Source organism: Larus michahellis, chromosome 7, assembly GCF_964199755.1.
Source record: "Larus michahellis chromosome 7, bLarMic1.1, whole genome shotgun sequence".
In the NCBI taxonomy this organism is placed as follows: Eukaryota; Metazoa; Chordata; class Aves; order Charadriiformes; family Laridae; genus Larus; species Larus michahellis.
Window position 1 is genome coordinate 50135751 of NC_133902.1, and position 14667 is coordinate 50150417.

General features: G+C 40.4%; 1 protein-coding gene across 14 annotated transcripts; it reads left to right on the plus strand.

The window, feature by feature from the left end:
• The first annotated feature begins 121 nt into the window (after positions 1-121).
• Positions 122-13376, plus strand: C7H2orf76 (chromosome 7 C2orf76 homolog). Of its 14 annotated transcripts, none has more exons than XM_074593698.1 (7): positions 122-185; positions 723-864; positions 1935-2087; positions 3816-3866; positions 7431-7468; positions 7606-7687; positions 10777-13372. In XM_074593698.1, the coding sequence occupies exons 2-7, from the start codon at positions 789-791 to the stop codon at positions 10851-10853; spliced, it is 477 nt and encodes a 158-aa protein (XP_074449799.1). In that variant the 5' UTR covers positions 122-185; positions 723-788; the 3' UTR covers positions 10854-13372. The 14 variants fall into 14 exon arrangements, with proteins under 14 accessions (XP_074449799.1, XP_074449802.1, XP_074449797.1 ...); XM_074593701.1 differs by having other exon boundaries at positions 122-180; positions 10777-13369; XM_074593696.1 differs by having other exon boundaries at positions 122-180; positions 11395-13369.
• Positions 13377-14667: the final 1291 nt, after the last annotated feature.

Below are 14667 nucleotides of genomic sequence, written 5' to 3' on the forward strand. Positions count from 1 at the left end.
GCCCAGTAACGTGAGGGGTAAGCCTGGACATTGGCCAACGGACGGATCCGTGGGGCGGGGACAGGGCGCCTCGCAGCCAATCCCTCGTCGAGGTGAGTGGCATCGAACGGACGTGATTGGTGGGGCTGTGTGAGGCGGGGTGGGGCGAGAGACGCGGAAGTGCCGGCGGGGGAGTCGGTAGTAAGGTCGAGGGCTGTTAACGGTCCCTTTCGGGCGGGACCGGGCGGTGTGAGGGCTGAGGGGAGGGCGCTCGGTCTCGGGGAGAGCTGCTGGGCCGAGCGGTGCTCCGCCGCGGGCCCTGGCGCTACTGCCGGCGGGCAGGAGCCGGGCAGGCCTGGGGGAGGTTCCTCCTCACAGGAGAAATTGACCGGTAGGCCCCCCTGAGCAGAACGGGCCATCTTGTCCCTCAGGAGGCGCTGGGTAGTATCTGGTCCCAGCCCTAGGTGGGACTAGTCTGGGGGGTCTGTACAGTAAACGTGAAAATCGGCGATTTCTAATTGTCTCTGTTCCCAAATCTGCATTTCTACCGTGTTCTTCCATGCTGCTCAGGGGAAAGTGAATTGGATGCTGCCCCCTTTTTCTTACCCTGTACTGTGCCCTCCAGATCTCTAGCCCCTGTGAAATAGCGTAAAGAAAATACCCATCTTTGCTGTTTAATATAAATCTAGTTACTTTCAGGTGCAGCATATGCTTTTCTTGATTGGCATCTTTGCGTATCACAGCTTATTTACAATGAAAATGGAAAGGGAATTATTAACTAAGGAGATGTAAAAGCAAGTTGCCTTGTGATGTGGAAGGACTGTGTCCCCATTCTGCAGAATGCGTGTGAAGAAAGTACTGCTGCTTTACTTTGCCAGGATATAGGTAGGACAAACACAGCAAAGACCGGGAGGTACCTGCATGATGATGGGTCACTTAAATAATCTCCCCCCACAGCAAAAAAGGAGAAAAAAAAAAACAAAACACAAAAAAAAGAACATAGAGGGATGACTAGGAAAGAGAATCCCTTGCAGGACTCGAAATGGTGACTGAAACGGCTGCTAAGGAGATGCAGGGGTTGTGCTGTGTCCCTGACTGATGTTGCAGCACTCGGGCTGCAGTCTTTGCTTGTTGCTGCAGCAGCCATGGCAGTTTAGTGTGTGACCAGAAAGCAAGGTTGTTGAGGAATACCCAGCACCAAAAATAGAGAAGGTTGCCGAGGTAGGAAATAGCTCTTTTTCCTGTGGAGAGAAACTACCCAATGGAACTGGGTACCTGAGGGCTTGTTTGAAGAGGAGCCTGGGTTGATAAGGCAACTCTGTTGTAGGTTCTGCTCTCTGTTAAAGTAGTAGAAGCCATGTAGAGCCGTTCTAGAGACCTACTATTCTAAATTAAATTAAAACCCTTAATTATGTAGTAGTATACCAGGAGAATTATTTGCATGTGTATGTGGGGGAGGTTTTTCCACTTTCTGAAGGAAGGTGAAAATGAGCATTGTGTAAGGGCTTAAGCATTTTTCAGGGTATTATGCTCTCTGCAACATAAGTGTATTAAAAAGGTTTTGGTTTTGTTCACATTAGTACATTTTTTTAGAGCACAAGGTTACTCACCCAGCAGGAGAAGTCTTCAGTCACTTAAAACCCAAATGACATTCTTGCATTTATCTGTAACATTTTTGTGTGTTTAATAGGGAGTCTGGTGCTGTATTACACAGCACAGGTGCAAATACTGCACTGTTTGGTGTGCGGTATCAATAATATCCTAGGTAACTCTGTTTGGTTTGAGATCCTGTTACTGCTTCTGTAGAAATACTAAAAGTGAAGTCCTGAAAGACATAATGCTATTGAATTTCTTGCCATGTTTTAATCTTTGCATGAGGCCCACCTGCACCTTGTTTTCTAGCTGTGCTTGTACACACAGGAAAGGCATTAATTCCTCTCTTTAATGTTTTCCAGGTTATTCAGAATTAATTCTCATGTCAGCAGAAAGCTCAACCATCACAGTCCGTCTTGTTCGCTCTTTTGAACACCGGAACTTCAGACCTGTGGTGTATCATGGAGTTAACTTGGATCAGACAGTAAAGCAGTTCATGAATTTTGTGCAGAAGGGTAAGGGGCCGTTGTCTTATTCATTCGTTTCAGTCCCATGTGTTGCTGTCTCCACACAAGAAAGCGGAGGGGAGCAAATGAATGGGAATTCTGTGACTTTGGTAGAGGTGCCAGATTTGTGTTTACATCCCCTGTGTGCTCTCTTCCCTTGGATGAGAGGTCTGGAGTTAATAAGAGCTTCCATGGTCAGTGTGCCATGCCTAAATTTGTGAAGGCTGCTCCCCCTGCCTAAAACCCCATCTTTAGTCAAAAAGAGATGAGGGCATTGCTGCATTTGGCTCAGTGCCTCAGGCTCCTGGAGTGGTGCTGTCAGGCAGCTATTCATAAATTAACAGGAGTAAATTAATAGAATTTGGAGAGCCTTTGATCCTTAGGAACTACACCAATATGTGGAATGTGGGAACACAAGTCTGTTTGCTATTTGTGAGAAAAGAGGATCTTGAAAAATTGTTTTTGACACTGTGAGGTCTCACTGTGCATGTTGGCTTCTGAGTTTCTGTCTCCATCTTGAGCTTTGTGGTGCAGATTTACTCATCTATGGGCTTTATGTTTTAAAAGCCTGGTTGAAAGTGGCAGCGTATCTAAAAGTTACTTAATGATGTCGACCAGCCCACGCAGTGACTCGCTAGTTAGGGTGTTACCCAAGTCTTGCAGGTGTATTTCTACACACCTAAATGGAGACATTCAAAGGGTGCAGAATAATATCATGTGATTTTTTTTTGCATGAAGTCAGCTTAAACAAGTCTTGAACTGTTGCTGCTGATAAAATTTGAGCAACTCCTAGGACATTGCCCTGAGCCTCACAGCTGTATCGTGTCTTCAGCAGCTTCCATACTTCTAGACAGCGATGGGCATGGCAAGATCTTAGGATGCTTTTAGAAAACTGCAAGCACTCTCAGAACATATGGTACAGCTGCTGTTATGAGGAATAAAATAAAAAACAATGCTAAGAGCTTGCTTTTGATGTGTGCGGTATTGAAACTCACTAGCGTCTTGGACAAGACTTTTTGGAACCTCATTCCACAGATGGATGGATAGTCCTGTTCCTGGTCCAAAAGCTGTGTTCCCTCCTTTACTGTAATCTGTTTTGAAGGGAGAGTTTGAGATAAATTGTTAAACTACTGATGAAATTAAGGTTTCAGCCGGCTTGCTGCTGAGCACCACACAGGTGGCTGGGCTTTCGAAGGCCCTGGTTAAATCCCTGGGTGTCACTGGGAATGCTGGCACCAGGGAAGGTGTTTGTGTTCTTGCAGTTGCTTATGGGCTGTGTCCTGCATGAGGCTAAAGAGTTAATTTTCTACAGTTTGGCTTCCTTTTTGTGGCTGGTTTGCAGGTCTCTGTTTACTGAACAATTCAGTTATGAATGACAGTTGTTTGTATAAGGTAGAGAGAGATGCTGTGCAAACCATTAACAGGATGTTCCTGGCAGATTTCTGAAGGATCAGACTCCCATGATCATATTCTGATTGCATTGACTCGCTGTCCTCATGGGTCATTTTGTTCAGAGGGGCTTCATGCTCAAGTGAAGTTAATCAGAGATGAAGTAACTATAGAATCTGAGCCAAAGGTTGTGGTTTAGTATTTGATGCTCAGACAAATCTCTGGTGTTGTGGATTTATTTTGATGTAAAGGATGTCCAGGATGCATGCATAAAATAATGTAAAAGAAAATACTGGAAATTAAAAAGAAAGACAACTTTATTCTAACTTGACGCTTTTATTTTAATAGATGTGCCTTCAAGAACGGGACTTCCTCCACCTTTCAAAAATTACAAGTATGGTACGTGGGTTTTTTTCTTATTTTAATTCCTGTAAAGTGCAGACATAGTATTTTATACCAGTTTCTATACAATTTAGAAGACAACTGCTGTAGAATATTCATGCTGGTGGCAGCGCCTGCCTGCACTTGCAACTCTATCCCGCTTTTGTAGCTGGGGTTATGCCACTGTGATCACAGTTACAGAACTTGACCATTATTTTGAAGTTCTGTATTAGTCTTTGAATTAGGCTGCATGTTATACATTATTTTCTAATTGGTACTGATGTTTTTTGGTATTAATTTTTTATTACTTTTATAAGTGCCTTTTAACTCTCGTTTTTACTCTAGCGAGCAGCTTGTGGTCTCAAACACTTTGAAATTGTAGTTCTCTATGTGCTTATGTATTTCAATATCTATTTACTAGTAAGGCAGTAAATAGAAAATGCTTAAGACTAATGTATTTAAATAATTTACAGGATATAAGAGAAGCAGGGGAACTTTGCTCAAAGTAGATATGAAAGCTCTTAAATACAAGCTGATGGAATGAAACAGCCTGTTGTGAAATTTAGGCTGACTTTATCCTCTAATGTAAAGCTATGTGTATATTTCCTTTTTGTGAAGATTGGCATGAACATGTGCAATTCATCTGTTTGGGACAGAGTACACTTTCAAAATAGACTAAATTATTTCCTTTCTTGGAGTTTGTTAACTTGGATGTCAGTAACATATCTTTTCCTGAACTTGGCAATTCTGAACGTTCTCTTGGAGTTTTTTGCTGCAAGTGATCCTCTGTCTCCCATGTTTTTGGAGTTGACAAACTCCTTCCTCTTCGGTGATTCAAAGAATCGAATGAGGAACCTATTTAATACATGTGAATGGTAGTAGACTCTAATTGCCTATTAAAAAAAAAAAGCCAAACGTTTCATTCTGTGTTCTTGCTGATGGTAAAACAGGTAGTGCAAAATGAAAGCAGAAAAAGAGTTAGGGATTAAGATTTATGATACCCAAGTGGCAAGGACTTGAACATTATTATTTTTAATATATCATTTAAGGTCTTAAAATCTAAGTATCTGTAAGTTTGAATTTGGAGGTGCCCTTCCTTCCCCTAATACCTGCTGCTTTGGCTAGATAAGGGGGTCCTATCTAGAACAGCTGCTATCGGTTGTATTCCTGGTGTTGCCTATCCCGGCTGCTAGTTTTTTCATCACTTAGAGCATCAGTTTAGTTTTTCCTAAGGCATATGTTGTGGCTGAGCACCTGACTGTGCTGTGTAGGACTGAGCATAATGTGGGTGAAAAACAGTGCAGAACTTTAAAACCTGTTACACCAGTTAGTGGGGGCCTACTTCTAGTGGGACGGTGCTAGCTGCGTGGAAATTTTCACATAGAAAAATCAAAGCCAAATTCCTCACCTTCCCCTCAGGCTGCGAATCATCCAGGTTCATGATTTTGGCATCTCTTGTGTGCTCTACTGTCATTCTTGTATTTTGGTGATGAAAGGGCAGTGATACTTCTGCATGAATAGTGCTAGTAAGAGTCAGATTTTATCTTCTGTTTTGTTTGGCAGTGCCAGAAATCTCAGTTGGACCTGTCTGTCTCTCACCTTGCCTGTGTCGGCTTCCTCCTCTCCAGAATTCAGCACCACTTTGTTCTCTCAACATCATATATAATGCCATCACATTTTTCCTCTTGGCTTGATTCTCTTAACTCACATCTCAAAGCTTACGACTTTCATTTTCTCTGCATTTCTTTGTACACATCATTCTTTTCCTCGTTCTAGAACTCTTCTCAGTCAATCTTCTCATCTTCCTACCCTGTCATTGCCGTCTTTTCACTGATGATGGCCGCCTGGGTGCCAACTTGTCTCATAAGCTGCTTCTCAAATATTTCTTTTTCCCCATGAATGTGGAGCAATGTGGTACATACTTCACAGAATCAGACTCAGAAAGTGATTTCTTATCTATTGTCACAGAAGATGTATTACTAGAAAAGGAAAGATAAAAATCTGGGAATATGATTGAGTGGGACTAAATGGGGATGATTTAGCAAAGGCTATTGAGAGGACATAAGGCTTTAGCTAGGGTGAGAAGAGACTGCAGTTTCATCTCTGTAACAGAGTTAGAGAAGCCATTTAATAGCTCAGATGAAGACACAGTGAACTGCTGGATGCCAGTGGTGGAGTTGTGAAGAAGTAAAATTGAGACAATAGTTCAGAGAATGAGCAAAGACTAGAGAAAAGAGAATATGACAAAGCAGATAGAGAGTTTAAAACTAGCAGGCAGAGGCTGGATTGTATTTGCTGTGGTAGAAACGTTTTGTAATTGCAGTATATTTTTTGCTGTGATTGCTTAGTCTTTTTGCAATGCTTCTATGCAAGATGGATCCCGGTAATTGCAATTTAGTATGTGTCTTGCTTCTAATACTGCACTTCTTACAGCATGCTAAGGCGGCCTTCTCAGTGACCTCTCTAGTGGGAATACAGAGTAGTTTTGACCTTATGCAGTGTTTTAAATTAAATGTTTAAAATGGGCCAGAGTGGTATGGAAGCAAACTTCTGAATGGGAGTGTGATCTCTGTTACTCTGAACATCTGATTACTTGCACTTGGTAGTTTGAAAGTTGTTTTAGCCTATATCTAACTTTCTTGCATCCTTCTTTTACCAGACTGTTTTAACATGCAGTGTTCGATTAATGCACAAAACCAAACTAGAACAGAAAATGAGCAGGCAAACAACTAAACAACTGGTTTTTCCTTCTTTGCTGAGAAGGGATTGATGAGAGTTTGAGTTTTTTGGTTTTGTTTTTGGTTTCCCCCCCTTTTTTTTTTTTTAGTGCTGCACGGGCATCTTCTGACTTCCATTCCCTCTGGATCTTTGCATTCATCTGGTTGCTTTAGTGACGACGTTATTTTCCCCTGTTTTTCTTTTTGTTAGCAAAGCCCTGCCCACATTGCCAGGGGAAAGTGATATTTCTTTTTTTTTAATAGCGTAATTTCTGAAAGTGCTACACTGCAAAAACATATCAGAGATAAATATTACTGAGGAGTTTATAGGATTAAAAAGAGGAGAGGCCGTACATGTTAATGGAAAATGGACTGACTTAACAAAATATCTAAAAGGCTGCTTTCTTCACGAGAAGGAAAATTTCAAGGAATGATCTGAAGGTTACTGTGTCTTAATTACTTGCTGCCTATCAACTTAACTGTAGTAGTTGACAGTGCATAAATGCTGTTTGTCCTGCCCCAATTGCATGTGTTAAACCTGCTAGGTCAAAACACCCTAACTGGCATTTAAATTGATATGTTTTGACTGGCAATTGGGATGGTCATTAGTTAGTTATTGTAATTCGGCCAGCAAATAGAAGCCCAGTAGGATATGATACCTTAATGTTGGATTGACTGGTTTAAGACTGTGGCTGCAGGACTGGGAAATTAAAATGTTTTCTCCTCTTTTAGACTGAATACACAAAATTGTTCATAATAAAAGATTTTTGAACCGTACCTCTTTGTCTCTCCTTCTCCAAGTACAACTTTCAGTGTTACCTGCCTATTAAGGCTTACTTAAGGAAAACGTTGTGTTTTCTTTCAGATACAATGAAGATTATTCACCAAGCACACAAATCTAAGGTATGATTACTAGATGGATTCTTCCCCTTTTACGTGCTTTAGTGCAGGCAGATCTCTGTGCTGTCAAAGAAGACTGCAGCAGAGACAGTCATTAAATTCTTATTTTTATGTTTGTATTCTGGTTCTCTGATTTGTAGACCGGTGAACTTATAGTGAGTTTGGAAGATGATGACAAACTGATTTTGAAAGAAGACAGTACACTGAAAGCAGCTGGAGTAGGTAGGAGCACATTTGTATTGACTGAAGGTGCTGTTCATTGTGGTTGTCATTAAACTGATAACTGGCTGATTATGTTTGGATAGCCTGCTGAAAAGTAAATGCTATTCCTGATGCTCTTTACACTACTTGATAATTATTCAGGGAAGAAGGGGCGATAATGTACATTCAAATCATTGGACCGAGGGCAGCAGGTACCTGCACTCCAAATGTTCAGAATGCAAATTGTGATTTTTAGAGGGTATGCTTATAATTCTGCTGAGAGTAATTTTAAATGATTGACAGATAGGTTATTAGTATCGTGTCTGCTTAGTCTTATCAGTAACATTTAAACTGATGTTTTGGTTAGAAATGTAAGTAGTGGAACCAGCATGGAATAATGAAATAAGATTAGATTTGTTTAATGTGCAGCATACAGTGCCTGATAGCCAGATTGCTCAGGAAAGCTCAAGCAGTATCACTTAGAGAATGTGCTGAACATAGCAAAGAGTTGAAACTTGACCTGATTTCTCACATTTTGACAGGGGACTACATATAGGGCATGTCTTTTGGTAATGTAAAGAAATGTCTGTCATGATAAAATTGATGGTCCCTGGATGTCCTTTGGGCTTCTCATAAATGTGGCTGAATGACTTTGTGGCAGCAGGGTACTTAAGGGATGTAGCTGCATTCCACCGTGATATGGACATTCGCTCATTTGAATCTGATTTGCCTAGCTGGGACACATAACTGCCTGCGCTCTAAGTGCAGGGGTTTCACAGAGAAAGCTCCCTCCTGTTCCTGATGCCCTCTGATTGCTCCCCAGCTAGCGAACGGGTTTTCTTTCTCATAGGTTTCTTGGCTCTTTTGTTTCCTGCCATTTACTTTCCAGTTTTAAGTGACTTGGGATGTGTCTTTAATGTATTTCTCTGGGGTGCATTGCAACAGGCCTTAGTGTACCTTTCCTAAAGGTCTTTGGGCATTCCTATAATACGAATGATAGTTATTATCTGGCTGTTTGTATTAAACCAGGTCTTTTTATCTGGAGGAAAAAAAAAAAAAGAAAAAGGTTCCTCTGGAAGGAGGATTACTGGAACTCAAGTTTTATAGATTTGTAATTTAGTTAGCAGAAGATTCATTTAAGCATGATTTTTTAGCTACCTAAGGCATAAGAGGCAATGCAGTTCAGGAGAGGGACTGATGACAGTGCCAAATGTTGAATTAGAAATGACATTGTCCAAAGCTGCCTTCTTTCAAAAAGGTATTAACAAATATTTGCATATATTATCCATCTTTGAAAATAGGTTTGTAGCTGCAGCAGTGAAACAGTTGGATGTCATCTCAAAAAGGTGTCAAAACATCAGAGTAAATGTTACAGTGAAAGGGAATGGGAACAGACCAGCCTGTTCCATGTCTCTGTACAAAGAGAAGGGCAGAAAACAATTTAATGCTGCTTTTAATTTTTTTTTCAGAATAACTAACAGCAGTTAGTCATTAGTATATGGTGGCTATTTGTGGTAGAAAGGAAAAACTCTTGCTTTGTAAAATGCAGCATGCCATTATGCCATTTTGAATTTTGTTATGTTCAGTGTATCTTGATATGAAAATTAGCTAAGTTAGGAGTGGGGTCTTTGTAGTAAAATCTTGAAGATTTTACTTTTCTTCTTCAACAAGAAGTGGAAAAGAGTAAACCAAGGAAGTGCAGTATGATAGCATATACCACTAGTCCTCATCTTGTGCAGTTTCATTTAAATCAGTGAGAAGATTTGAAATCTCCTATTGACATATTACATTTTTCCAGTATCTAGTCTGGACAAGATTTAGTGGAATAAACCAGAGAATTGCTGTTAGAAAATCTGTGAAATTGTGAGACATGCAGAACATTTTTTTCTAAGATGCAGTTGATTGCCCTTGGCACTTCACAGGGTTGGGCTGGAGAGTTATAAATTATGAGGACATTAGATAAGTATCCTCGGGAAAGCCTCTGTGGTAGTGATTATTATTACAGTTATTATCTAGTCAGCAAAGTTAATACTTCACTGTTTTGTTTTTGGTTTGTTTTTTTTTTTTTTTTTGTTTTTTTTTTTTAAAGCAGGGTGTATGTTAATAAAGCGTTCAGTATTCATTGCAAACAGTCTTGTCTGTTTTCTAGTTGAGATTCTAAAACCCCTTCTGCTCTTTTTTTTTTTCTTTTTTACAAGACAGGCAGACTTCATTAACTTCAGGTTTAATTTAAAAAACGAATGTGGAACTTATTGGCTCAGCACCTTAAAGAATTCCATGTTTAATAATTGTGAAGGCTTTCCATCAGATTTGTCTCTGTTCTGAATTAGTAATGTTGCTGACTTATTGTTTTAGAAGAGGAAGTCCTTGACCTACTGGGTTGAAAGAATTGTGACTGCTCTGAACCTTTGTGGGTCCTTTAGCTCTGCCATATCCCCTGTGAATAATTAGAGGTATTTGAAGGTATTGCTGGAGAAGCCAATTTGTGTCTTTCACTTTGCATATTGTTGAAGCCTCATGAATTAATCATCAGCAGGGCAAAAAATTAACTTCTTCAGACACATATTTTGATGGGTCATGAGGGAGAATGTAAAGTCATCTGTAAAATATTCTACTGATCCTCTAAGTATTAAATTATTATACCTACAGGCTAATTTAATGGAAAAAATAGTTTCTTTTTTGCTTTCCTAACGGAAAAAGGCACAAAAAAAAAAAGAAAATCACGCTTCATTATTTTTCTAGCATTTGCAGGCATTACAAATGCAATCACTTAATTTGCTGAATGCTTATACAAACAATTCTGAAGGCTGTGTTAAACAAATCTTGAGGGGGTCTTGTGTACATATTTACTTCTATATATTCAATATATATTCATGTTCTTGGGTTTTTTTTTTCTTTGTTTCTCCCACCCCCCCCCCCCCAAGCTTAAATGATATGTTTAATACTGGAATCTTTTTTGCAAAAATGTGAGGGGGGAAAAAAGAAAGTGTGGTGATTTATAATTGTCTTTGTCCAAAATGTTGTCACTTGTCTTCAGAGTTTCTAAGTAGGTGCCTGTTGGGTGGTTTATTTACTGGTGTGCTAAATATTTAATTTTTTATTCGTTCTAGCAAATGAGACCGAATTAGCATTCTTCTGTGAGGAAGATTACAGAAACTACAAAGCTAATCCTGTTTCGGCCTGGTGAAGATCCCAAGAAATTATTTTGTTTTCCCATACCTGTTGTAAATTTTCCTTATGCTGCTTAATGAGATTTTTCTTAAAGATCAATAAATCCTAGAGGATTGCTTTGCAAACAGTGCAATTCCCTTCCTATAGAAATTAATTTCTGTCAATATGCTCAGACTGAGAGAAGGAAAACTGGGGGACATAAATGACTTCTTTCTCGCATTTCTTTTTCCTTTGCTTGCCTCTTAGGATGCAGGCAGCGCAATCTCTGACCTGTGACACATGTTCTTGGTGCGATCCTACAGCAGACATTAGCTACATACTGACATTATACAATGCACAGCGAGATCCCATCGCAGTACTAACTTCTAATGAAAATGGAAACGTTTTATGACCAAATCACTGGGTATTTTAGAGAGCTTGCGAAGAGAATCTCTCTGTTTCAAGTCATAGCTTTACTTCTCTCATTTTATGTTTGGTGTCTTTTGTTTAAATGGTGCAGACTGGCAAGTGTTTCATGCTCTTCACTGCTGAATGCTTTCCTTTGTACTCTCCTCCAGCCCTCTGTAGCATGCTGAAAGGGACAAATGACTGTTGGGAGGCTTTCGTCTTCAAGGACCCAGCTCATCTGTTTCTAGCTTTACATCACGATGATACCTTCACGGAAGAGGCAGCAACCTGAGTTCTGCCAGGACCTCAGTGTGCATAAGTAGGAATTGGGCATTTTTCCAAATGGAGTGAAAGCTCATGGTTTCAGTTTTAAGGATAAAACCTGAATGATTCCATTTTTGTGAGGGGAGGCCCAGTCTGAGAGCCACGTCTTCAAGACTGGAATTGATTCTTTCCTGCTTTCCAAGAGCCAAATACTCATTTGCTATATGTTAGTTCTTGGAAATTCCAGGCTCTCCGACTACATTAACCAAATCAAGAATAAGAAAAAATAATCATGCATCCAAGAAAGTACCTTTAGATAGATACTGCTTGTGAAACTGCTTTTTAGGGGGTACCAAGATGGGACACTGTGCCTTTAAGCCTCTCTTCACTGAAACAGAAGTGATGCTGGCTCTCTGCCTTATCAGGTTCTTGGGCATAGGCTCTGCTAAATCAAATGAGACCTCACGTGCCATTGCTTTAGACCCACACATCTACCCTCAGCTCTGGGCGAGAGCTGACACCACCATTTTCACAAGAGACTTTCCAGAGAAGTAAGTTTACTGTTTCCTAGAGCTTTGATGATTTTTTTTTTTATTATTGACATGTGATAGTGAAAGCAGATGTGTGATTTCCAAAGTATCTAAATAAAAGTTCTCTTTACTTTAGATGTAAGAAACCTCTGTGTATTGTTCCCACCTCATTTGCTTCATCCTTCCTGACAACTCTCTGGTTTAGGCTGATTTGGTAGCTGGTGTTACTCACCAACAGCTTTGCTTCAGAGTTTTATTCTCTTGTGAAAGTGGTCTACCACTTTGTCATCTGCGATTAAAAGGGTGATTGTATCTGTATCTTGTAATGTTATGCCTGCTCTGATGAATTTGTGAGGAGAACTTACCACTTGTCCCCTCCTTCTGTCCAGGCTGCCTTTCTGTTGCTGGTACCTGCTCCCCAAGCATGGGCCCGTGTCTCAGCTCTCTTCTTACACGTTCTGTCATGTTTGCAGATTAATCTGGTTGATGTGAGTTTGTACGCATCTTCTCAGACAGTTTAAGCTAATGCATTGCACTCCAGAGTATACCAGCTTTGTTCAGCCAAATTTACAATAATGAAGGTAACTTTGTAAGAAGTAGATGGCTACCAGAGAGATCAATGTCTCAGACTTTCTTACCAAGGCATGATGATGTCTGTCAGCACACTCAGGCTCTCGGACTGAGCAGACACTGTCATTCTTTTCCTTCTGTTCTGGGGATTTGAATTTGGTCTCCAGCCCTTTCAGACAGACTTGGACTGGTTTTGTGATCCCTTTTCTCCAAGGCATTTATTTGTGTTTGAAAGACTCACCAAATTTTAACAGCTATCCTTTTGGGCTAGTACAGTTACAAACATTCAGTGCCACATCGAGTATGGCACAGTGGAAGAGCAATTCTACACCATCAGTGAGAAAACGGTAAATGTTTTGATGCAAATATTTAAGAATGATGTGTCTGGCACTCCAGATTAGCTTCTCTTTCCAAGGGAAGAGTTAAACTACTGCTTTGTGAGCTCAGTTCACTCTGGCAATGGCACTTCATTGGCTCCTTTCTGCAGCAGCACAGTAGAGTCTTTTGTAATGCTCTCAATGGCCATACTTGTAAACTGGCTTCTTCACAAAGTGTTTTTCTACTGTGTTTTTTTTTTTTTTTTAATTGGACTTTTAATAATGCTTCTTTCAAATGACCCCCACAAAACCACAGATAATAACTGAGAACTTGTTAAGATAGATGCTGTTCCAGCATTTCTTGGTGGGATATGTTATAGCCTTGTGTCGAAGTAGGTTTGATTCCAGGATTGCTGAACACTGAATGAAATCTGTGAACGCTGGCAAATAAATTACTAAAGACTGAGATGTATTTGCCCATGTTGTTATGAAATCCTCTTTCTATGGAAGGAAACCACCTACGGAGTTGGTACTATGGTCTGTTGTCCTGGCAGAGGTCATAAACTACATCTGTTTACAATTACTGTTAATCAAAGGTGGCTTCTCCATAATGTGTAGTGGGGTAAGTCGTATAGCTTTGCTAGTGTTCTTAGACATTGTGGCATTAATAAGGATTCATCTTTCAGTATGATGTCCCTAGAGCTTTTCACCAGTCTTTTTTTTTAAAAAAAACAAAACAAAACAAAACAAAAAAAACCAAACCCCAAAAAGAACAGTATCCAGAGTGGACACTGACATAACATACAACTTCTGGGTTATAACACTGTGGCAGGGGAAGGCAGTCAAACTGGAAGCTGGTTGTGTTTGGGAGGCTTGGGTGTTTCTTGGAGAAAAAAAATCACTTCAGAAAGGCTGGAGTTTTGGTTACGAGGTGTGGAAGAACAGGTACTAAGGGAGAAGAGAGGAAATCAGGAAAGGAATTATCATGAAGAGGAAGAAGAGGTACCAGTGTAACTAAATAAACACAATGTCTTTGATGTAAAGCACTCTTGGCACAAATACTGGAGTAGTGCTGCTTTTTTTTAGCACTAAAGGTGTGAAAATGGTGCATTTTAATAATTTTTGGAATTGAACTCATGAACTGCTGAAATAGGCATCTTGTTTTTTCTGGCTTTGTCATGTTATACTTTCTGCATGCAACAGTTGTGTATTTTTCTGTTGCCTCTTGAAGAAGCAAGAGTGAAGAAAACTGCGGATGTGAATAGCTGAGTTAAATGTTGACAGTTACCAATGGCGTATGGGAGTCCTCAAAGATCTGATATGCGCCACCATTAAAATTGCGGAACTGCTTTATCTGATGTAAACATTCTGTCTTAAAGGTGGTCCAGAGATATGTTGTAAGCTGTGGTGTTTCTCTTTCACTCCTCGGGAATGTTCAGCGCATCCCCTGACAGATCGTTTACTTAAAAATGAGTTTGCAAGTAACAGTCCAGGAGTTACCCCAGCCATGACAGGACATCCGTGGGTCCTGTCCTTGGAAGCTAATAGCCACAGAAATCCTGAGTGTCCAGAGATCAAGAATGAAAACCCAGAACATTCGATGCTCGCTCTTGGTCTCATGTGACTGACAGGATCCTGGCTTCGGAGCCACGGCAGCCGGCTGGAGGCATTGCAAATGCTTCAGGCAAGTGCGCACTTTTGCTTATTGAACACTTTTGGACTGAGCTCAGTCTTCCTGGTTGGCACCTGATTCTCCTTCCAC